The 25,879-nt window shown below is 34.6% G+C and overlaps 1 protein-coding gene across 1 annotated transcript in view; it reads right to left on the bottom strand.

The window, feature by feature from the left end:
• CSMD1 (CUB and Sushi multiple domains 1) overlaps positions 1–25,879 on the bottom strand; it is a 1,278,503-nt gene that overhangs the window by 431,010 nt on the left and 821,614 nt on the right. Inside the window, exons 8-10 of the mRNA XM_074819927.1 lie at positions 20,238–20,325; positions 13,191–13,315; positions 7,498–7,619 (exon numbers count right to left, since the gene is read on the bottom strand). Coding sequence (XP_074676028.1) covers positions 7,498–7,619; positions 13,191–13,315; positions 20,238–20,325 — 335 coding nt within the window. The remainder of the gene's footprint in view (positions 1–7,497; positions 7,620–13,190; positions 13,316–20,237; positions 20,326–25,879) is intronic.

Raw genomic sequence — 25,879 nt, 5'->3', positions numbered from 1 at the left:
AACACTGCAAGAAATAATGCCAGAAGCGTTAAGAGAGCTCCTTCAGTTAGCCTTCCCCACAAACCAGGAAATACAGTACTTTCCTGTGCTGCAGGAAACTTGTGCTTGAATCCTTTCATCATGAGATAAGTACTGATCCCAAATGTCCCTCTTCCATCATTACCTCCAAGAGTCTTTAATGAAAGTGAGAGTCAAAACTTCTTGTAATGAATGCACAAATGAGACATCTAAAGTCAATATAGAAAGTGGGTTTGATCTGGGTATACCAGGAAATAGATATCTTGGAAATGTATTAATAGGTGAGAAGATTTTTTTTTTTTTTTTTTTTTTGATTCTTTGTTTTAGTTAAGTCTGGTATACCCCTACTCCAAAGTTATGCTTTTTCATTCAACATATGGCCATTATGGGACACCTTCCATTCAACCTGTGAGGCATGTCCTTTACCTAAAATAGCATACTTTAATCCACAAAGCTGTGTATATACTAAATATTGCATGCTGAAATTTAAGATGTCTAAATCCCTTTTGGTTCTTATCCAGTGAGAGCGAGCAAAGCTCAAGGAGTGATTAGCTAATCAGCCTCTAGTGGAATGCTTTAGGATGAGATGAAACACTGTTTTGACTCTATTATCTGACAAATCTCCATCAAGTATAATTGGAATTTAGACATGTAGCACCCATATGTGCAAATCAAATCTCATCCTAAACGTCTGCAATGCCAGAACTGAGTTTTCTGTTCCAGACCTACTTGTATTACAGTATCATCCAATAAAGCTTCAGTAAACTTAAGAAAATACTATATAGAAGCTATGCTACTACATCTCACTCACATGATGTCTTGAAAGGTAGAAATATCAGCATTATAACCAAAAATCATAATGTTCTCAGAAGTATACACAAAACACAGAAAGAAACACAAAGATATAATTTTATAAAATAAATTGCTTTTGCGCAATATGTGTATTTTTCTTCTAATGTCACTTATATAGAATTCTATGTTACGTTTTTAAATGAAAATCAAGGATGAGTATATACTGTAGGGAATTACATATAACATGATTTTTCTAATAGGCTTGTATGTACATTTTGGACATTATATTAAAACATACAGACTCTTTTGTTTTTTTTGACATGTTTTTAAGACTGTACAGAATCAAAGCTACCCTGGAAGTCTTGTACAAGATTTTAGGACAGTGGAATTTCAAAATCTCATCCTTATATTGCAACAACAGCTTTCTCATGTAATTGCTGTAGTTATATTTTGTGTTCTAAATCATATTGCTTGATTATGAAAAAAAAAATACACAAGCCTAATTAAAAGCAACTTAACCAGTATCTCTTTGTTTCTGTCATAGTTTGAACTCAGAGGGCAACTGAGTACCACACAGCCACTCACATCCCCTTTCCCCCCAAGTTCTGAAAAGAAGGAAATAAAGCAAAGATGTCGCTCACTCTTCGCTTCCCCTCCAGTGCTGGGAAGGAGGAAATAAAGCAAAAAGCTTGGGAATTGAGATAAGGACAGGGAGGGATCATCTAATCCATTAAGGCACAGGCAAAAGACAGACTTATTAGGGGAAGAAAAAAAGGGCATAAATGTAATACAGACACTAATAACATTAGCAGACATCACAGGACAGTGAGAAGCATTACCACATCTTGAAAACACCTTCCGCCATCCCTCCCTTCTTCCTGGGCTCAGCTTTGCTCCCGATATCTCTACCTCCTCCTTTGCAGCAGCACACGGGGCAGGGAATGGGGGGTGCAGTCAGTCCTGCTGCTTCTTCCAGGAGGGGGGAATATTTCTGGCATTCCTCCCCTGTTCCAGTGCAGTCCCCCTCTCACAGGAGACAGTCCTCCACAAACCATCTCTGACATAAGTCATTCCCACAGGTGTGAAGATCACCCCTGTATGTCGCAAACCTCCCAGTACTGAACTACAACAGCAGGGCCTTCTTCCCATGGGGTCCCAGCCTTCTTCGGGTGCAGTCATCTGGGTCAGCGTGGGGCCCCCCACAGGCTGTAAACTGGCATCTGCTGCACTGTAGTTCCCCATGGGTGGCAGAAGGGATGGCCCTGCCATCTCACCATGGGATACAGAGGACTCTCTGCTCCAGCACACCTCCTCCCCTTCCTCCTCCTCTCTTCCAGTGTTTGCACAGATGTTCTCCTCGCAACTTCTACTCACAACTCCCACAACTCCTCCCAGGTTCCCCTTCTTAAATACGCTATCACAGAGTCCCACCTAATTAGCTCAGCCTTGGTGCAAAGGTGGGTCCTACTTCGAGCTGGGGGAGCTTTGAGAAGCTTCTCACAGGGGCCACTGCTGTAGCCCCCTCCCATGCTACCAAAAACCCTGCCACTCACTCAAACCCAGGACATTTTCATAACTGAGACCTTAGTAATTTTAATTCTAAACTGAGTGAATCCTTTGTCAGTCATGCCATATCCCCTAAATTTAATGACACTGTTCCAGTAAATGAAAAATAAATATGTTTAATTTTAATTTAAATATGCATATTTACACATGGCACAAAATTCAGTTTAACACTGTGCGAAGGACAAAAAAGTATACAAAACTGTGCTTTCATTTTCAACACACCATAGGGAATCATTCTTTTGGGGAATTCTTAGTGTATTTATATGATCTAGATGGCACAGGATGTACAAATGAGTCAATTATAAATTCACAATGACCTTTTTCTTCACTCTATTAAACCTATCCAGAGGCTTATGAAATAGTATGAATAGAGTAAATTACTAGAATGAGCCCATACATTGCCAAGAATACAGAAAAGTTTAGTGAAAGGAGTGCTTAGATCTACATAGTTTTAATGATGAAGATCTCTGCAACCCAACACTGTGATACAGTAAGAGAGGAGAAGTTCAATGGGTAAAAATCAATACTGTGGCAGCACTCTGGTAATCTCTGTAGGGATAAGATATATGGTGCTCAGCAAGCAAGAGCTTTCTTCCCCAGTCAGAATATAGTGTTAGACTGCAGGTGCTGTAGAGATCAGATATGCTGACAAACATCCTATTACTTGTGTCAGGATGGCCGGATCAGACACTCAGAGGGAGACAAGCCCTGTCTGTAATGAAGCTTTGAAGAAACAGGCTATTTATGAACACACTTTCTAAAAAAACATTCTAATATTAAAAAAGGTAATACAATAATGCCATCTAGCTGGAGCAAACTTGCCTATTGAAACAAAGGCTCTGAATCCATTGCAAAAGATTATATATGCATAAGCTACTTACATGGAAGAGGAAGACAGGGATGTCACTAATGGATCAGACCTGAGCTACCACAAACTTTGAACAAATCCATGAATCGGCAAGATAACCTCATTCAAAAAAACCCGCATATGCTACTTAGTAAGACTTCTCTTTTAGAGCATATTGCAAGAATGAATTATCTTAAATGAAATTCTCTCAAAATCAACCTTAATAGTGTATAGATTCCCCAGCTGTGAACTGAGAAAAATTTTCCTGAGTAAGAATGTTCTCCTGAAGTTCCCCAGCTATGTGCTTTGAAAGGCAATACATCAGAAATACCATTTTATGACAACATATTATAGTCCAACTTTATACAAAAACCTGAAGGCTCAGCCCTATAAAACTGTAAGTGAAGTTTCCCACCCTCTCTAATTAGTTCCAATGCCTTCAATTATGGCAACCGCAGTGAATAACTGTTTTTGTAAAGAAGAATGTTGTTACGCCCAAACAGATACTTAATATCTACGCTTTGTACTGTGGAGAAATTACATTCTTCAGAAAAAAACCTGTAATTGGGCCACACTCTTTATTTACCAGGTCATTAAACTTAGAACTATTGCAGCCCATGGCACACATAATATACTACAATCCACAATCCGTCAGGAAAATATTGTGCAAAACCAGGTATCATTGCTAAAACAACATCAAACCTTGCTCTCCTATAGACACTGGAACTGAAAACTGAAGCCCTTGCATCTAGCAATGTTACCATAAAATTGTGAAAGCAGCAGGAAATCCAAGGCAGAAAGTCTTATGAAAAAACACACAGCCTGCAGAATGAATTGAAACAGCAAGGGATAGAGGCATGCTTAGAACATACTGAAAAGATTATACTAACAGCAAGAAAGTGATAAAGACAACAGACCAGCAAGACCTCAGAACAGTCCAAAGTTACTGATTCTAAAAAGTTGAGAAACTGCATAACAGAACAACTAAAACAATGCAGTTGCCAAGAATTACAGCATGTACTTGACAGTCAGAAGAGCACCATAAAGTTGTATTTGCAAGTACTAAAAGTCTAATAAATGACTCAGTAGGATGCTGAGCAGAAGCTACAATAGTAGGACCCAGAGGAAACAAATAAATGTTAAGGGAAGAAAATCAACTCTTCAAAATAAGCAGAGCATTAACAGAAATACCTTTGAACAGGAAAAGAACAAAACTTAACTTAGATTTTTGTGTTGTTCAGACAAAGGCAAATAAATGTTAGAACTATCTTGATATGGTTGGTTAAAAACTGGAACTATGCCATTGTCCTTTTAGGAAGTTGAAATTTGTTTCATTTTGAATTGGCATTAAAAATCTCCCCCTCTCCAGCACCAGAACACAAAATTTGGAAAAAAAATATGTGTATTTTTTTTAATTTATTCTTTAAAATATTCCAGCATATTATCTTTCATTTTTTGTGCAAGGGCACCTCTTTAATTAGACTGTCTTCTTTAAACTGCACTGAATGTTATGTTAAGAGGAAACATTGTCTTACCTTGTAAAACGCTATGTGTAAACTAACCCGAGGAACGGACACAGATTCACTGCTAGAGTAAGTCAAAACTAATTTAAAATACATAGTAAAATACATAGAATCATCACAGACCCTAAGTATTCTGATATTTTCAAATCTGACAGGCAAAAGAGTAGTCTCCTCATTCTAATCTTAAAATCAGACCTTCAATACACAGTTCAATTTTCAAGAGTTCTGGCATTCACAACTCCAAGAAAAGTCAGGGATGAACATGTGCACAACTTTCAGCACATCTTAAAATCAATTCATTATTTTGGAAACCTGAAAATTATTTTTGTAATTGATTTTTTTAAAGTTCACAGATTTCCAAGTTCTAGCAAGATTTTTTCTTTATAAAGAGGTAGGAAAAAGTTCCATTTCAGTCAGATAGTCTGTGAAGTAAAAGTATTTTCTTTCATATCTTTTGTTATCCAAAAGGATATGTGTTAACTTTAGATTCAGTTATTTGGGAATAGAAGTCCCATTATCAGATTTGTATTGATACTTGCTGATAAAGACTTTATGTAAAAGCAACTTGAGTATACTGTAAGCCTTAAACATGTTTGATTTTAAGACTTCACATTCACAATCATCATGGTCCTAAAGCAAATACCCATCTTTTTAAGATGCATGAAGTTAAGAAAATAATTGTCCTTTGTTGCACTGCTAGACAAACCCAAGATAATCAAAAGACAACTCATTCCCTACTGCCCATCCTGTTGGGAACTGAAACACTTAAAGCTCATTTTCTTACACTGTGACTATCAGTATGTTTGTTAGTGTATCTCTCTACCTTCCACCTAGATGGATGTAATAGTGTGAATTTTTTTCTGGGTGAAAGGTCCAAGCCTTGTACTCATACGTCTTCATTCTGAACATAACAAAAGAATTTATCTGTCTGGATGCACAATTCCTTCAGTGTATTATTGTGACTGATGAACTATCAGTCTGTCCACATGATACTACTTAAAAGTGCCTTTTCAAGTCCAGGGAACAGAGTAATAAGTTAACCCACAACAATTTCATTCAACTCTGTCCTACTAAAATCCTAAATCCATTGAGAAAGATATATTGTATAGAATGAACAGAACTTGTGTGTCATTGCACTACACGGAGGTTTAGTGTTTTCCACAAGTCTGAGCCTCCGTAGAAAACATACACCGTACAGTTTAGTAATACACTGCACACTCTGCACACACACCAATTTTTGTACTATTATTAAACCTTCTTGCAATCAGCAAGGAGACTGCTATCTTCATTTTATTATAAATATGAAAAACAATGTTTAATTAAAATCCTCAAAAAGTCAGGGGAAGAAAAATAAAAATGAAAAATTAATGGAACAGTTTTGAATAAAGAAACCATTAAGATGCCAAGACTCTCTTCTATTAGTAGTATTTTCACGTATTTTCTTTTTATGCATAGTTGCATTTTCTCTTATAAAAATATATTGTACTTTGCAGAATCAACAAGACTACATATTACTGAATATAAATTTGAGTTGATGCATTTGTCAGACATTTTCCATATTTTAAATGCTTATCCATATTTAAAAATGCAAAGTAAATTAATATTTTCTATAAAATTTAATGACTTAAAGTCAAAGGTCATTCAGTGACAAATAGTCTCTTTTAATTGCTTTACTAAGTAATATAGTTTGGAACTGAAAAAAGCCCTTTCTCTTTAGGGACAAGTCCCTCTACAGTAAAATGTTCCGCAATGTGGTAACTTTGTACTTTTGCCTGTTTTTCCTGAATACATACCTTTATTGAGGTACTGAATTTGCTTTAAGAAAAAGTGAACTCAATTGATTTTGCAAAGAAACAGTGTTTACATCTCAACAATATGCTATGAAAGCATGCAGAAAATGATCTTTTGTGCGGCTAAACATTCGCATTAATTTATGGTGAAATAGTTAAACATTTTTTCCTTAACTGCATTAAGGAAGTCAGGAATACAGTCTTTCAAAAACTTGCACAGGAAATACATGTTTTGTAATTATGGAAGTACATATAGACTGTACATTCTTCAACTTATAGTAACTCATTTGTTCAGCCTTTCACTACAGAAAAGTATAATATAAGTGAAAGATTTTTTTACTTCATTTTTTGTTTCCTACAGGTAGGGGGTCTCAGTCCTTTATTGAGGATGTAAATTGATTTTACAGAAAGACAAGTAAAAACGCATCTCAATACATTGCAGTGTAATAAGAATACTTAAAAATTATTATTTTATGCATAATTATTCATAGTTATGTATTTAGAATCATTATCAGAAAACAGTGGATTGAAAAGAAAAATGATGTAGGTAGTAAAACACCCAACATGATCAGACAAAGTACTTAGATGTATGTCTGATTTTTATGCTAAGATTCAACAATGAGTACATATTAAGATACAACTTGAAAAATCCACTATCAACTCATTCAACTGTGTGTGATTTTGAATGTGATTTAATGTGTTTCATTAGAAAATGTATTTACAACTTTGAAACTTTAATTCAGACCTATTACTCTGAGTGGATATTTTCACAAATATTACTAGTTTATATTTTTTTCTAGTGTCCAATGTATTTTCTAACATCTCTACTGTGGTCATTTTTATGTTTAAGTGAACATACAGACATGCATGTGTTAATGCATTTGTTCAAATATGTATGAAACAGTTTCAAGACAAATCAAAAATTCTACAGTTTGAATTAAGACAAAGAGAAAAAGCATACCTTTTCTGGATCAGTTGTTGTAATGACCCACACACAGTGTGCATTGTCTTCATATTGAACTGGATAATTTGGTGATGTAATAATCCCACTTGGTCCACGTAAATTAGAACCACATGTTCTAGCTAAAATGATAAACAACAAATCAGATTGCTTTTGATCAGCTTCTCCATTTAAAATAAACATAAAATTACCCTATCACTAATAAAAAGTTGACACGGAAGTATTATTATGCTGATATAATAACATGCTGATTCTATAACATTCTTCCTTTGAAGATTCAGCCAGTCAAAAAAATCCTGATAAATGACCTACAGAAGAAGGAAACCAGTACCTTTCACTTTATTAGCCCAACATTTACATTAATTTATTCTTACTTTATGTAAATTAATTTCTCAGAATTATCATATCAATATTCTATTTAGAGAGATTTACCCTCTCCAAGTGGATGGAGGGAGACTTCTATGTATGAATGTAAGAAGGGCCGGTGTGTGCTCTCCTTCATGATTTCTCCATGACTGGGGAGAAAAAAACATGTATCACAATGTTTAACTCTATGTAACTGCATATCCTTAACCTAAAGTTGAACTTCTGTGGTGTTGTACATCTTTACACTAGAGAAAATAAAACTAGGAAAAAAAAAATAGTTCTACGCAGTAGCTTGACGTTTGTAAAGCACAGATTTATTTGTGTGAAACCATCACAATCCTTCTGCCACATTCAGCAAATCTGGATAGTTAACATTTTGAAGACAAATTTCTTTATGAATTAAATTGTTTTCCAAAGAGCATTAGGCAGACGTTTTCTGAAATATTCAAACTTGTCAAAATATTTCAGTATCTCAAAGTATTTTAAAAAAATTTAGACATATAATTTCCAGTGACATCAAATGGAGTTATAGAACTCAGAACATATTAAAATTTTACTGTCATGTTGATGGTACTACAACACTTTGGCAACATGTTAAAATAGAGTCTAGTTAATAACATTTCTAAGTATTTACATACTGTATATCTTTAGATATCTGAATCTCAGAACCTATCTGCATAACTTCCATTAACTTTTGATGTAATTTAGACTGTTCATTTACTTGAGTTTCAGTACAGAGAAGAGGAATGACTGAATTCCTTAAAAACTTGGTCATTCTTTTTCTGAATATTGCAGTAAACTAGGCAACATATTTCTGGTACTTTGGAAAATTATAGTTTTTGTCTTTCTCTGTGGATGCCTCCATTCTGAAGAATGAAACATGAGCATTTCTTTACCTCACAAACTTGCTGGGAGGAAGCCTGCTCTTCTCCATTAGTAGAAATGTGATTGGTACAAATAGGAAAAAAGGAAACTAGAGGAAAAGTACTTTCAGATTTTCTATCCTTCCATCACAATCTGCTACCAGCACTTGGTCCTTTGTTACTATGTTAGAGACTAGACTTTGAGAACTAACTATAACTCCAAGTGTACACTGATTCAGCTAAGACTTAGTCTTCTGTGAAAATGTCTATCTAGGTTTATGACAGAAAGTGTCTTAACACACTTCCATGAATTACACTTATGTCTCAGACACATCACACAGAAATCCTCTGTAACGATCTCAGAAGAAGCCAAAAAAATGCCTCATCCACATAGGTAATTCTACCAATTATTATTGTCACTGACAATTATTAACAAGCTGTCTGTGCTTAACATGGAAAAAAAAGAACTAATCACATTTAAATATGCCACTGTATGCTACCTACTAGCATTACAGAAAGCTTGTCATATTGCTGCTATATCAATCAAAATATATTATTTTATTGCTACAAGAGCAGATTCATAGGATCTGAAATAGAGGACATTCTCGTTCCAGTAACTGGTGGAAGAACCATGCTTCCAGCACTGCAACTAGAAGACAATTAATATTTATTAATCTATCTTCAATTCATCCTTCACAAGGTCTGATACAGTAGGAACTAATCCAGAGGTGCAACTTTGTACAATAAGCTTTTGAATACAGTTTGTACCTTCTCTAGCTATCCACAAAGAAGAAAGGCTACAAAACATCTCCCTTTAAGATCTTTTCTTCAGTCAAGCTGTTATTCTCTTATTTTTCTCCTATCTGAACATTGAGGGGAAGGAAAAATAGGAGGGGGAAAAAAAAAAGCCAAGCAAGAACTACAACTGAAATTCTGCCCAGAGGTCTGTTTAGGAAATGCAGTTACTGCAAAACATTGCACAAAAATTGTTAGATAGCCTTGTATATCACTTACAGAAAGCAAGAATGAATTGCTGTAAGGCTTTTTTTTGGAATTCAAGAAAACTGGGAACATTTACATTAGCACCATTCAGTTCCTGAGTACACTAACAGGCCTAAACTTCCCTGAGCAACCTCACCTGGGGCCTTCCACCTCTCCTTGCCCGTGGTCCCAGGGGATCCATCTCAGAGTGGGATTGGACCATCAGCCTCTGCCTGAGCAAAGTCTCAGGAGCAGCTGCCTGCAGCTCCACCACAGTCATGCCTGTGCCTGCTCACAGACTTGGTTGATACTGACACCCATCCAGGGTCTGATGTCTATGTCTGGCTGTGGTCTGTCCCCCTCCCCCGGGAGGTTCCCACTGTCCAAGGCTGGGGCTGCCCATGGCCTGCCCTACTCCCTGCCTGGGGTGGTGGGATGGGCCCTGGTTTTGAGGCCTGGCCCTGTCCTGCCACCCTGGGCAGACCCTGCAGCCCACCAGTCCCTGCTGTGCCCTTGCAAGTAAGGTTGTTATGTGGATACTGTTTAATGTAAATAATGAAGCAACTTGCTAACAGTAAGATGGTTCCTGTGACTATTCATCAGCTTCATAAATTCTGAACCTTGTTAGTCACCATTCAGGGGTAATGCAAAGTTCAGTTTCTTCAGTATGTCTCACAGGCTTGAAGTCATGAAGCCCACAGTAGCTGCATGTACTTTATCAGCTTCTCCACTTAAAGTTGATGATCAATTAGAAAATGTGATAAACAGTTCTTACTACTTGTTATTAAATACTTGGTATGAACACCATGAATACTGGCATCTTGAAGGTCAGTAAAGGGATTGGGAAGAATATGGACTACAAATAAAACTTGTATCTTTCACTTCCCACCATCCACAAACATGTAATGTTGTAATATTGAACCAGAATTATACACCATTCAGCCTAAACAATGTTAATCTGTGTTTAGAAAAAAACAAATAACTTCCAGAGACTGGCCGATTTGACCCTCAGACTGTTGTGTAATTTTAGCTCCAGTTTGGAAGTATGTTTGAGGAAAGCAACTTGTCTTCCAACTGAGGTTTTAATGGAAGTATGGGACTAATTTATCCTATTTTGTTCGAAGTTTACTAGAGGGAGTAAAGCATTATAGGAATATTTGCAGACAATAAATTGAAAGGAATAGCAAACACTAAGAATAACACATAGGTAATTCAGCAGCAAATAGCCCCTTTCTGCTAAGCAGTACTTTTAGCATGCATAGATTACTTCAGCTCATTTCTGCAATATATTAGCAAACAAAAATAAATTCAGGAGATGTAAAAAAACCCTACCAAATAAGAGTGAACAGTGGAGTTGCATGGACACATTATTCTGCAGTAGTGTGAAACCAAATACTGAGATTTTTCTCTAACCAAATCTTTAACCAAATTTAGATTTTTCATTTAGATACATTGAGCTACAGAGACACTAAGCTCAAGAGGCACTTATGAATTACAGTTGCTTTGTTGATCTGGAAAGAGTAGGAGGTATGATTTTTATTTATTTCTTTTTTACTATGTTTTAGGTTGTCCAGTCTTCACATGGATGCACCTATGTAATATTACCCATGTTACATATAGAGTGTAATAATTTATCCAAGAGCCACCTTTATAGACTTTTCTATTAGGTCTGAATGGAATGGAGTTAACTTTCTTCATAGCAGCTTGTATGGTACTGTCGTTTAGATCTCTAACCAGAATAGTGTTGGTAAGACACCACTGTTTTGGTTATTGCTGAGCAGTGCTTGCACAACATCAAGGCCTCTGTTTTTCACACTGCCCTGACAGCAAGCAGGCTGGGGGTGGGCAAGAAGCTGGGCGGCAACACCGCCAGGACAGCTGATACCAACTGACCAAAGGGATATCCCATACCATATGACAACATGGTGAGCGATAAAAGCTCAGGGAAAGGAGGAGAAAATGGGCATGTTCATGGTTACAGGTTTGTCTTCCCAAGTAACCATCACTTGTGCTGAGGCCCTGCTTTCCAAGAAATGGCTAAACATCTGCCCACTAATTGGAAGTAGTGAATAAAATCTTTACTCTGCTTTGGTCACATGCACAGCTTTGCGTCACTTATTAAACTGCCTTGATGTCCACCCACAGGTTTCCAGATTTTGCTCTGCCAGTTCTCTCCCCTACCTTGCTGGAGACGAGTGAGTGAATGAGTGGCTGGGTGGGTGTTTAGCTGCTGGCTGGGCTCAACCCACCACAATTGTTTCCACTCTTTAATGAAGAAAGCATAATTTACAAGTGTATCACATATATAATTATACAAGTTGAAAAATCTATTCTGGCAATAGGTGGAAAATATATTTTTTTGATATTATGAAATAGGTAGGTAATGAAACCTTTTTCTACAAATATATGAGTTTTATATAAATGATATTATGCTTTAGCTCACTCTTGAACAAGCAAAAGTTTAGGTCCAGGTGTTGCAAATCCTCCCTCCACAGTCTCTTTATAATTTGCTGCCCTGGTAGATGGCATTCAGCATAAGATTTTGTGAGTACAAGAAGCATCTCTTTGATCTACCCCAAAATGACAAAGTATACCAAACAGTTTGTATGATCGCTTTTTAATTTTTTAAAATTTTTTTAAAATTAATGGTGGCAGTTTTTCTTGTTTTCTGGTGCCTGTCTTGGCTAGGTTGTCTGATTCTAGAAGGACATAACGCAAGAACATTTCTAGGGTTAAGACTTTCATTAACATGTGCAATCCAAATGTGTAATTCAAATTAATTTTTCTACTGAGAAAAAGGAAAAGTTCTGTACATAGATATGTACTCTTTATTTCTCCTATATACCTAGTTCTGGAGTATTTTGACAGCATTTACGTATTCTTCCATGTTCTTATTGCAGGTGGTAGATTACAGTGGAAAAACATACAAAGAACAAAAAAAAAGCCACCTCCCCCCCTCCTTCTTAAAAGCAGGGGGAAGAACTTATTCATTGGTTCAGACCACAATGAGAAAACATTTAGAATAGAAGTCAGAAGGTTAGGCCATTTGTAAGGTTGAGCAAAATAGACAAAAGAGGAGGGAATTTACTGAAAAATGAGGACTTCGTAAATATCTGGGACTGATAGGAACACAATATGATTGTGAGGAGCTCTTATTTAGGAATTTAATTAGAAAAGTTTAAACCTAACTAACTAGTTCTACTTAAAATATGTTTAACATGACAAAAAGAAGATAAAGTGAAATGCAAACTATTAAAAGGAAATTAGTTCCCTAAATTGATACTGTTTCTGCATCTTTGTGTGCTTCAAGCTACAGAAAGATCTTCGGATATAAAAAATCATATATATATACAGACACATATATATAATATATAAATATATGGTGTTTTGCTTTGTTTTGAACATAATTTCATTGCATTTATAAGGAGAAATTATAAATTACCGTTCCAAACTTCAAGGAAGATTCCAGATAATAGCACCTACCTCTGCAAATTGGCCTATGGTCACTCCAGGCAGCCAGTGTATCTGTCACTCTCTGACAAGTGATACTCTTAGAACCTTGTAGCACGTAATTATCTTCACAGGAAAACTGCACGCTTGCACCGACCCTAGGAGAAAAATGGGAGGAATAAGGAAAGAATTAAAATGTATTTTAAATACCAACCTCCCCAAATAAATGTAAATGTCACAAATGACAAAATTTCTAGGTCCAAACAAAGAAATCAAGGTGGAAAATTCTATTCCAACATTATTATATTCATAAAAACCAGTTTTTACTATAGGGAATTGGTCTACTATTTAGTTTGCCCACCTTTTAAAGAAGGCCAGGAATATAAAGCCATTGTGATACTAAATTTCATCCTTTAAACTATGACTTCAGTGAATGACTAGGGAGACATTTTTAAAGAAAATATATAATCATCTTTCAGGCAACAAAATTTACATCAAGAATAATTTCAACCTCTCCATATTCTCTTAAATGAGAGAATAAGCGGTTGGATATGGTAATTTGTCATCACGTACAACCAGAAAATACGAATTTCAGTAAAATGTGATCATTTATTAAACATTCCTGACCTTGTTGAAATTTTCTGTTAAAAATTACGCTAAATGATAACTTTTATTAGGACTGAAATTTGTCTGTTACGCTTGTAACTTTGAAATTTGTCTCTTTGGAATGATTTATAACTTCATTCTTTATTTTTTTAATAAATAATTACTTTCTGAACAATGCTGAACAATATTTATGAAGAATTTAAAAACTGTTTGTAGTTATTGTGTATCTCAAAGAGAGCTCTCCTAAACAGTATTTACATTTCTGCTTCCATTTATTATTTGTGACATTCTGTGTTCCCCATCATAATCAACCGGTTTTGTTGTTAGACTTCTTGCACTTTTAAATCTGTATCTGATAATCTCATGTTGTGAACTAAGTGATCTTGATAAAGCAGATTTCTCAACTTTGTCTTTCGAACTCATTGAGTCCTAAACAACAGGGGACTGGTAAATGGCAGTCAAAAAAGCTAGGTGATTAAAATTGTGCTGTGGAGAATAAAAAATCATCTCATTCAATAATGTCCAGCTCATTCCTACCCTTCAAGACGTATTCTATTAGTTTCTCAGAGGATCTCACAAAAGATAAACTATATTATTTATCATTATTATGATGTGCTTCTATAGTTCTTTCACAAAACTTTAATAGGCTCCTTTATATATATATATTTTTTTAATTTTAAAATTTGAATGTGATGCTCCAAATCTAGGAAAGATTTAAAAACTACTTATATTAACACTTGGTTCTTGAGTTGCTAAATGTGAAAAGATCAGAAGGGTAGGAAAATACTGGCCTTTTCCTTCAGTAGTTCATCAGAAATGCATGAAATTCTTGAAGAATAGTATAATTTTCTAAAACTGTATTTATTTTATATTTGTCATAATCTACTATCCTTCAGAAAATTCTTAAAACCCTCAGAAAAATAGATCAAGCATGATTCCAAATACATAACTCAAATTAATAAACAACTAGTTCATCTTATTGGTAAAGAAAATATTATGATTAATTAATCTGACATTTTAATGCTCTAAACACCTTATTTTTAAATGCATTTTCTCATATTTTCTAAAATTATGAGCTCTGAAAATTTGTTCTACGGAAACAGGAAAGAAACAGACAGCTACATAGTTGTGATAAATGTAAATTAAGAATTGAAGTATTTAAAAATCATATTGTATAAAGACATTCCCAAAAGTATAATGTTGTGTGAACCAACATGAAAGCTTCAACATTTCCCTGAAGTTTGCTACTATCAAGACATGTAAGGAGAATTACAAAACTGTGTGCATACAAAAAATTGCAATGAAATGAAATGTATAATTATTGGAAGTCTGCAATTGCAATTTATAATTTAACATACCTAATTATTCCCTCCAAGAAAGAAAGAAGGGGAAAAAATCACAGTAGGAATACAAATATTCTGATCCCTGATGCAGTAAGTGAAATTTTTCATGTTTAGACTGGGTTTTCAGCATTACAGCAATATTTTAAAAATATTATTAATGGGTACATAAAATGTTACACAGTAATTCAATCTATACACTTATGATGATTCAGTTTGTTTCACTATTATTCTATACAGTATATTGTATTTTTTTCCATATGTATTTTTCATATATTCTACACAGTGGATATCATCTTTTGAAAAGTTTGATCAGAAACTAAGTGACACAAAATAAATATGCTGACTACAACATATTAAAAACAAACAAAAAATCTAGCAAAAATGTCAAATTTTAAATACCAAGGTAGGAACATGAAGTACTCAGAAGCTCCTTAGTGTTAGAATTAAACATGGAGAGAAACCTGAATGCCAGCTATAGGCATTGACAAGTACGATTTTTGAAAGTAATTTCAAGAATTCTAATTAAACTTCAGGTAGGCTACAGAAGAGCAGTCAAAGGTTTTACCAGAATGACTGTGATAGTTCTGGATGTGGTTTATGTGTGGCTACACTACACACTAAGTCTGCTTTAATATCAGTTAAAACCCATCCTTCTGAAGCACCTATAGTGAGAAATCAGGTTTATGACAGAAGTCTGACAACTGATACTTTCAAGAAAATATTTTTAATATAATTTTAATTCTGTCGAGGCTTACAAAAAAAATGCAAAAAAGTATTGGAAAGTTCTAAATACTGCTGAATGGCAGTAGGAACTGTCACACCATAATATATGTGAAGGAAATTAGAAGTCTGTGTAAGTAACCGATTAATAATGAAATGTGTGTGTATATATATAGTTGTTATATATACATACATTGCAAATACCTGAATTGAACAATATAACTTTAGATGTTTGGAGAAATCTTCAGGAAGCTGAATCACTAGAGTATTTTCTATTTCCAGACAATCAGATCTATCTAAATAAGCATCTTAGTGGAAGGGATGCACCTGGGCCATACAGTCTACAATAAAAAATCCTTATCCTCTAAGCAATGTCCAAATTGCTGAGTCTCTCCATTGATTCTGTTTGACATTTTTCCATTAAAAAATGGGGCATCCTTTTAAAGCTGTATTTTGACATATTTGATCTGTGATTTCAAAGGAAATTATTACTTCACTTAATTCCCAGTTGTTAACAATAAATGTTTTTAATTTTTTTTTTTTACATCTTTACCTCCCTAGTCATTGAGAAAATCTCTGGATGCTGGAAGTGTTTTGTTTTGTTTTGTTAATTCTCTGTGTAAAGTTTCAACAGGGGGAAGAAATCAGTTTCCCCTTTTTTTCTTTTTCTAATTTAAATTTGAACTGTATCAAAGCACAACTCGTGTTTTTATAAAGAAGGCTAGAATTTGACTGAAAGAAGCCATTTTTTAAAAAGAAAAAAAACCTGTAAGAAATACTAAGCATAAGAAAGTTCATTTAATTTTAAAATCTAAAAGCTATTTTTGTTACAAGTGTCAGTGGAATTGTGGAAGATGATTTTATTTTCACAGTATCACACATACCATATATTATTTAATGAGAGCTGAAATGTTACTGTATATATCCATTTTAGATTTTGTTTAACAATCTACTGTTTTGAGATCTCACATAAAAATAAAATGTGATATTGACCCTAAAATTGTGTTAAGTTTTCATTCTTCTAGCGAAGTCTGAGTTGCCATTTTTCCCTCAAAATGAATCCAAATATTCACTGGATTTTTTTTGAAATCACTGAAAATCACCTCCCCTACTTCCTGAACTGAACACAGTAAAAGCGTGGCAGGAGGACAGAATCAAAAGGTTAAGATTTCAAATACCTTTTTGTTTGCTTTATGATATTAGAATGAATGCCATTATTATGCTGAAAATGATGAAACCCTTTTCAAAGAATTTGTCATCACTGAATCAGTTGGGTCTCAGGCTGTCTTGAAAATAAACCCTCTGACTTTCCATCAATCCCACTCACAACATGTCTTTCAGTAGACTGGAAAAGATTTTGAATAATGTGCATTTTCACATGTTTTAGTTCAGATTAATATCCATAGTTGTCATTCTCCTGACAAGAACAATAGCTCCTTCTGGTGTCTATACTTGCCTCTCAGAAAAGAAGAAACATTGCCTTTCTTTTACTCTCCACAGTATTTTCACTACATTGGAGAAATGCGAGCAACAGCAAATATTATTTCCCCTTCTCTTATGGAAGAGCTTGATTTGTCATTTCAGAGAAAGAAAAACTAAATTCCAGCCAAATTCTCTATTTAAATGTCAAGCTAACTAAGATATCCAAGATATGTTTCAAACAGATAAATAAAAAAATAAGTTTACACTACATGAAATGTTGCATAATCAGTTTTCAGAAAACAAGTAAGGTTTAGGAGAAAAATAAACTTTTATTGTTTCAAATAAGTGAACAAGATATATTTTATTATCATATCTTATATGATGCTGCTTGTGCTATTTTTGAACACCCTATGCATTCATTTATCTCCATGAACAAGAAGATACATTAGGTGAAATGAAAATATTATCAGAGGCTGAATGGGGTAAAGGAAGGAGGGGAATAGCCTTGTTCTGTCAATTGAGTAAGCATTGCTCTTAAGTAAGCTCCAGACATTTAAGATACCTTTAACCCACATTAATTCATAAGTGAATGTTCAAAATAGAGTTATCTATGTTTTGCAAGGATCCTTGATGTTATGTTCCATCAGATATCTTAAAATATACTTTGAGCTTTAAGGTTCTTTTGGGCTTTCCCTCTTCTTGATATTTTAATGTACTGCTGGAAATTTTATTGTTGAGCTTTCCCATGGCTGGGGCTCCCACATTTGGATCTTTGGACCTGTTTCACCAAAATTATTTTAGATTCTTTTCTCTTTCAAATTACAGACTACAGTCTAGAGGGGAAAAGAAGTAATTCTCTCTCTTACCCTCTTCCAGTTTACCAGTGCTCTTAGACCTGCTGTTGTTTCTTAACAACTGTAACAACAGTATGCCACTGACTTGGACCATAACTAGATGAGAATGCTCAGCCCACAGTGTATCATGAACACATAAATCTGTACAAGATTCATAGATTCACAGAATAAATCAGATTAGAAGAGGATATTGTCTAGTCCAATGCCTCACTCCCATTAAGTACAGTTGGAACAAAGGGGCCAGGGCCCTGTTCAGGTGAGCTCTGAATGCCTCCCTGGATGGTGATTCCACACTCTTGGAAACTTGCTTCAGTGTTTGACCATCCTTATAGTAAAAACATTTTTTTTTTTTTTTTTTAAATCCTGAATGTAGTAGCAATTTACCATGTACAAACTTATGTCCATTGCCTCTAGTCTTATCACTGTCCACCTCTGAAAAGGGGCTGGCTCTCTTTTCTCTATGCTTTTCTGTTTAGTAGCTGTAGACAGCAACAAGGTCCTGCTGATTCTCTTAAGGCTGAGCAAACCCAGAACTCTCAGCCTCTTCTTATACGTCATGTGCTCAGGCTCCCTCACCATCCTGATCTACTGAACCTTCTCTAGTATCTATAGCTAATGGAGTAAGAAAGGTACCTTCAGGTGTGAATTCAAACTAATTTCCATTAAACATTTAGGCTATGGGATTAACTCTTTCCAGAGATGCTTTTCTCTCTCCACTAATAACAGAGTGATCCTAGATGCTGCCCCTAATTCTTTCAACTAAGTGTTCGATCTGGAGGAATTCAGAAGAGGTGTGCTCTGCATCCTTTATGGCTATGAGGAGAGACTCAAGCGGAGGAGGGAAACTGAGGCACTGTTGCACAAATAGTAAAGCAAAATACTCTCCAAATTAACAGTAGAAGTGTACAGGTATCCCTTGGATGAATACACACAGACACTTTAATACATCTTGAGGAAGTTATATTTTAGTATCCCATTTTTACCTAGTCTTCTACCAACTGATGTTTCTCTCCTCAAAACATCAAGCATTAATAAAACCTAGATTACATTTGTTTTCCTAAAACAGCAAACCTTTGGACAGCAAGTGCATACTGTATTTTAGTATCATAGAATTTCACTTGCAGCAGCTGTACTTGCCAAGTTGAATCAGAATATATAGAACAAGATAATAGCAAACATCTTCTGGACAGCTTGTCTCTCTCTAGCCTATGTATTGAAAAGCTTATTTCACTTTGTTATTTTTAAAAACACATTTAACTGCTGCCCTGTTGCTAATGAAATCATGGTTTTACATATAGCTAACTCTCTTAACACTGGAGTTATTAATGAGTTCTCAAATTCCTTTGAGGGTAAATAGAGAAAAATCCAAAAAGAGTAGGTCAGAAATAGAATAGATTTAAAAATTATTTTTCTTGTCAATTATGCCCTAGTTTGGAAGAGCCTTGATTCAGGAACCAGGTTTGATTAACTTGCTTTCTGGAGTTGTGGAGAACTTTGCATAATTCCTTCTAATTCCTTCAAAGCTTTCCTTTCCATCTACTCTTCAGTCTGACTGTCCATTCCCTGCTGAGCAATTTATAAATATCTGTATGAGCTGGAAGCTCCCATCTCCTTCCTTTGACCCTCTTCTCTGCCACACCTTGAAGTCTCTGGTTTTTTCCCCAACAGGTGAAGAGCAACCTTCCTCCTTTCTCCATAAAGGTCCATTTGACCTCGTCTTCTTTTTTTAATGAATATAACAAAAGATGAAAGCAAAAAAAGCAAGGAGATGGCATTCATCATGGCCCAGACACTGAATGTGCCATGTTCCCCAAGCTGTGTAACAACTTTTATATAGTGGAAAAAAAGACAATTCTCTCTTCTTCTATGCTGTCCAGAGAGTTCTGTCTTTCCTACACAGACAGGATTATTATGCTCTAAAATTCCTATTTAAAATGCATTGATTTAAAAAAGAAACTAGCAAAACCAGTTCAAGATATGCAATGGTCTGGAGCTATTTTGACAAAGACTCAACACATTTAAAATTAGGGAAATGATACATATTTGTAGTTGCTTGCTCTGTATACACGTAACAGGAAATACCTCCCTCTTGGTGATACAGAAAATTAAATGTGCCGAAAATTAAATGTGCCTACCTGAAGTCAGAGCCCACCCTTTTCCCATTTTCAGGAATTCCAGGATCAGGACATGTATCAGATGCAATTGCATCCCCACCCTGGGTCACTGCAAAGTAAAGGAAAAAAATTAATTTAGACTTGCAGCTGTAAAGATGTTTCTTCACTTTAACCATACATCAACTTCCATGGCCTGAATTTAACCATATGCATATTCATAATTTTTTCTTCAAACAGTATAAATTATTACCAAAAAGAAGCCCTATACAATTGATTTAGTGGGCGTATTGTTTATTTTCTTTGGTTATGACAAAAAACCATGATTTGCCTCTGTGGGAAAATAAATGATTGATTTCCCATGGTCAGTCATCTTTTTATGGATATATTAGGATCCACAGCTTTTCTCAGACAGGGAAAACAACATTTCCTGAAGCCACTTTCTGAAATATTCACAACACACTATTGTAAGATTAAGATAGTATAAGAAAATAAAATCTCATTTAAGACTGTGTACATAATAATACTTGAAATAGACAAAAGCCATGAACCTAACTGTAATACAGAAATATTTTTATGAAGGTAATGTTCATCTCAAAAATGTACAGAAAACCACACAGAGCAATGCATTTTTAACCATCTGAATATGTGCTCATGTAAATGAGGCTCAAAATCTCTATTTTGTGCTTTCAGATATGACTAGAAAGAGAAGGTACCCCATTTTTTCCTTGTTTCCATGTTTTGTTCCTTTTGTCCTCCGTTCTTTCTCCCTTCAGACTATCAGATATTTAAATAATGCTAGGTATATAATATATAAACTTCTAGTCCTTTCAAAACTCAAAACAGTTTGAACATTCAATTTTCACTTTTTTTTCTTCTTCAATTGTAAAAAGGTATTTAAGTAATATGTGGAATTAAAAGTAATTAATCATAAAGAAAAGACATAAAATAACAGAGCACAACATTGTGAATATACCAAAAACCTGAATACACATGTGCTTTCTATCCTGCACATATGCACATGTGTGTCCTGTCTTTCTGCTTCCTCCACAGAAGAATAAAGCTAGCAGAAATCTTTGGATCACATTTTTATCTTAAAAGACTTTTGGGAAACCCTTAAGGACAGAGCAAAATGTTCTTCCTGAATAATAAAAAAAAAAAGTTAGTTGAAATATTTTAGCTGCACAAAATAAATTACATAAACCTGAGAGGATTACAGATGACAGCATATAGCTGAAAGGTGTTGAGAGATTAGATGTAAAAAGTGGCTGGTTTTCCCACACAGTGATATGCTTTCAAATCAAATACAGCAGCAAAAAGAGTGGTGACAAGCAGGATACATACAATCAGATGGTAAGAGCCATAAATCTTTATGTCTGTGTTGGAAGCATCAGGGAAAATTAATTTATATAGAAATACAAAGTTTTACAAGAGAAGATTTAAAGAAATAAAAAACTGCATTACAGCCCTACAAAAAGGTAACTAAGACAAAGCACTTGTAAGTACCAAAATGCTTGATCTGAGCATAGATTCTTCTTAAAGTAGAGAAACAGCAACAATTACAGTATATTTCAACATTTGTCTACATTCATTTTTATTCTGGCATATAGAATGTTTTAAAAATAGAGGAAAGGAATCATCTCTTTCTCCACATCTTTTTAACAATACTTATTGTATTGTTTATTGTTTGTCACAGAAATTTCTCTTTAAACTAGGTGAAGAAAGATTATGATAATCTCAGAAATGTTTTTGCAGACACAATTAAAAATGTGTTTTACTTAAAAATTTATTTCCTGATAAATAAAAAACCAAGCATGAGTAAAAATCTAGTTCAGCTGGACAAAAATATAGCAACTACAATTCAGCAGCTTGAAAACACTCCAGACCAAGAACTCAATCCTGCTAATTTCACTAATATTATTTAGACTGGTAAAGATTTGTATGTCTGTGAATAAAAGCTTTCAGAATAAATCTATACTAGCTAGTAAATATGTATTTTATTCTGAGAATTTAGTTTTGTTGTTTCTTGGGAAGTCTCAGCATTGAAATGTTGTTATAGTCAAAAACTGATGTTGCTAGAAAAGCAGCCTGCTTGTACACTGATGTTCCCTAAAATAAATAATATTCCTTATAACATTTCTTCCATTTTTTCAGGAAAAAAAAAAAATCAAATATTTACTACTTTTAGCACAGAAGTGTAACTATGTTACTGGAGGTGAGGTTCAATTCTGACTACTGAATCACCAAAACACTAAAATAAGCAATATGACTGATACAGTTATTTGACATATCAGGTTTACTAAACTTGAACCTTATGGTAACAGCGGGAAAACAAGGTGGAGAACACTGCTTTTGCTATCATATTTTAAGCACAGACACATTGAAGTGAAGCTACCTCCTTTTACAGACATATATACAACATGTGTAAGTATTTTGTTTGGGACACCAGTAAATGTTGACTGAGACCTTACTTACAGCACAGAATGAAGTGACCTCCCCAGATGGATGATGACCTTTGCAGAATTTTATTCTTAGCCCCTAGCTTCCTCTGTCAACACACTCTCACACCAGTATCAGGGAAGGGTGATTTAGGATATCATTTACCCAGAGCAATACTGTCTCTTGAAACAGAGCAGGTATCATATGTCTGGAACTTGGCACATCTTCCTGGATGTCTACAGGCCTTGTTAAACACGGCCCAGATTTTAGCTTCTACTTTCCCCAATGAACTGTCAAGTGTTTTTTAACAGATGGCGGTTGCATGACACACTGTCATAACAAAGTAAATCCAATTCCCTGTAAAACAAACCTGTCTGATTTTATCTTTCCAGATGGGAAAAAAGGAACAAATTTCTCAAATTAGTGAAACTATTTAGTAACTTTAGTGGTTCAGGGACACTAGAAACTTAAGTGTATTTATAAATATATCCATATACTTTTACATGTTAATATGCTTAAAACCTTTACCTGCCATTATTTTGGAATTTATGTTATCTGTATTTTAACTATCATCTCAATTTTCATTTTAGAATTTTAAATTTTCAAAACAATTAAAGTATTATGGAAAATGGAAGGTAATATTCCTATTTAAATCTTGCAAAACTTAGAAATCAGCATCAGTTATGCAGAAACTTTGGCACAGCTATGCATTAATTAGTAGCATTTGTCTTAAAGCACTAACAATGTTCCTCTGTATTATGAATATAAACTAGACATTTATAAACCTGTATTTATGATAAATAAATTTAGGACCACTATAAATAATACCAGCCTCTCTCAATATATTCTTAGTCCATTCTCAGTATACTCTCTTTGTTTTAAAATTGAGTTTAAGAGTATAAAATCCTGGCAAATATCAGTGTAAGATATTGCTTTACATAAATAATTCTTCACACTACCCTAGTTGCACACATATCTTCAAGGAACCATCAGACAGAGAAAATGGTGTGTGTTCCATGAGACTAACATTAGAAAAAGTATGTAAAGTCACAGGGTAGGGAGAACAGTGAGGAAAGATTCTAGTCAGGTTTGTGTTTTTTTCAAAAATATTAGTTACTTGTACAGTCTAACAGTACTCTGCCATTCTCTTTTTTTAACAGAGGGTTTGAGAACATCAAAGATGTTTCAATCACCAGACATCTGTAGTATAGAGACAGAGCATACTCAGTGGACACAACTTAACTCTGGAACTTCTTGACATGCCGTGCTATTATATACTGCAAAACATATATTCAGGCCTTTCTGCAGAAATAGTTGAAGAGAAGCTGTGAGTTCATTAGCACGATGGACAGCTTTTCAGTCTATATAGAACCTCTATGGTTAAGACTGGTGATTTATATTTCTATTTGATAAAAAAATCTATTCTTCTTTACTGACTGGCAATCAATCAACACGATCTCTTCCATTTTTCTCAGTTGGGATCACGCAGACTAGAGTTTTCACACCTTTGTGTCATCTATTGTTTTACTTGGCATGTAACATAGTAAGAATAGAACTCCTTTAAGATGTTTCACATGTTCTGACTCTAACACAATAGTACAGGAGAAAGACTGGCAGTAACTGTAAACTCAGACTTTAAAAAGTTGTAATCATAATAATAAACAATTAGCAGACACATTAACATCCTAATTTAGCTCAGCATTTGGGAAGTGTTTATCTTTAATCAAGGAGCAATATAAGGCAGGAGGAAGGGATGGTGCAACATATGTTTCATGCAGCAAGACAAGCAACATGAGTTCTCCCTTGTTATAATATTGGTTCTATTCCAGGCAAGCTGCCCTGCTTTAGATGCATTTGGAATCTGAATATACTTTAACGATCTACTCATGCTCTTGCAAAGCATGTGATGAAATGCTTTGAAGGGCTGGACTCTGAAGCAAAAAATATTATGTATAGATGGATTATACTGCATATCTTTCTTCAGCAGCCATTAGGTTAGTAACAAATATTTGATGTCCATGCCCCAGGCTGCAATTCCTACAATTTTAAACTTAATAAGATTTGGCAATCTGTTTGGACATTTACTCATTCTCCTAGTGATATCACCAACTTATACAAAGGTTCTAGATTTAAAAAAAAAAACATTACGTAAACCCAGGAATACTCATTCCTTCAATGATTTGTTTTGAAAAATTTTCAAGCTAGACCAAAACTTGCAAGAATCACCTAGAAGAAGGCCTTGTTAATACTGCATGGAGGCTAGAGAAAAAACAAGACCCTAAAATTCACTGTGGAAAGATATTATAAGGTATGGCAGTTTTTCTAGAGCAGACTGAGAAGTTTGTAAACTGAACAAGACTTTACAATGAATGAGTACTTTATCTCTCTATTATGATGAAAATAAAAGCTGACATATGTAAATATCAACCTCTTTTCAGCCAAGAAGTCACATGTAAGTGCAATGACACTGTATCAATGAAACAAGAGATTAGATGCACTAATTACTGTATTAAGAGTGACATCTTGATTAACTGTTAAGATCCTTAGATTTACAGTTATTGACATTTTAATTTTTGGAAAGGTTGATTCATACTAAAAAAAAAAATAAAATCTAACACTTCTAGATGTAATTTTGGTCATAAAATAATGATGCTTCAGAAGTGAATCCAAAACATTTCAATTATTCTTTATGAAGTGTACTAGAAATTACTTGTTTCACATAGTGAAGAGTAATGTGGTCACTGGAAAAGAAAAAAAGACATGTATACTTAATGTCTTGCCATGACAATATATGGAGAAAAGGTATAAAAAATTATAACTGTATAAAAGAATTGAACATACTGGGCTTGTTTTGAATTTAGAAAATTCATATTATTGTATGAAAAGAAAGATTTTAGAGCACAAAAGCTTCAACCCACAAATACATTCACAGGCAGAATTAACTGAAATAAATTTTCTGCCATAAGTTTTGCTGCATTTGCTCTAAAATGTCAGTTACTCCAATCAAAATAAAAGAATGAATTTGAGAATAATTTTAATGGTCAGACTACATATACAGCAGGAGGTCTTTTTTTGTTTGCAAAGGCATTTACTGGGAGACTTCTCATGCGTTGCACTTAGCAGCACATAAGATTTAGCCATTTCAAGACAGTGTCTTACTGCAAATAACAGGGCAGCAAATTAGGGGTATGATTAAACTTGCTTATAAAAATGTCTATGAATACACC

Source organism: Strix aluco, chromosome 3 (assembly GCF_031877795.1).
Source record: "Strix aluco isolate bStrAlu1 chromosome 3, bStrAlu1.hap1, whole genome shotgun sequence".
Lineage (NCBI taxonomy): Eukaryota > Metazoa > Chordata > Aves > Strigiformes > Strigidae > Strix > Strix aluco.
The sequence above is the reverse complement of the archived record's forward strand: the minus strand, read 5'-3'. Positions and strand labels throughout refer to the sequence as shown.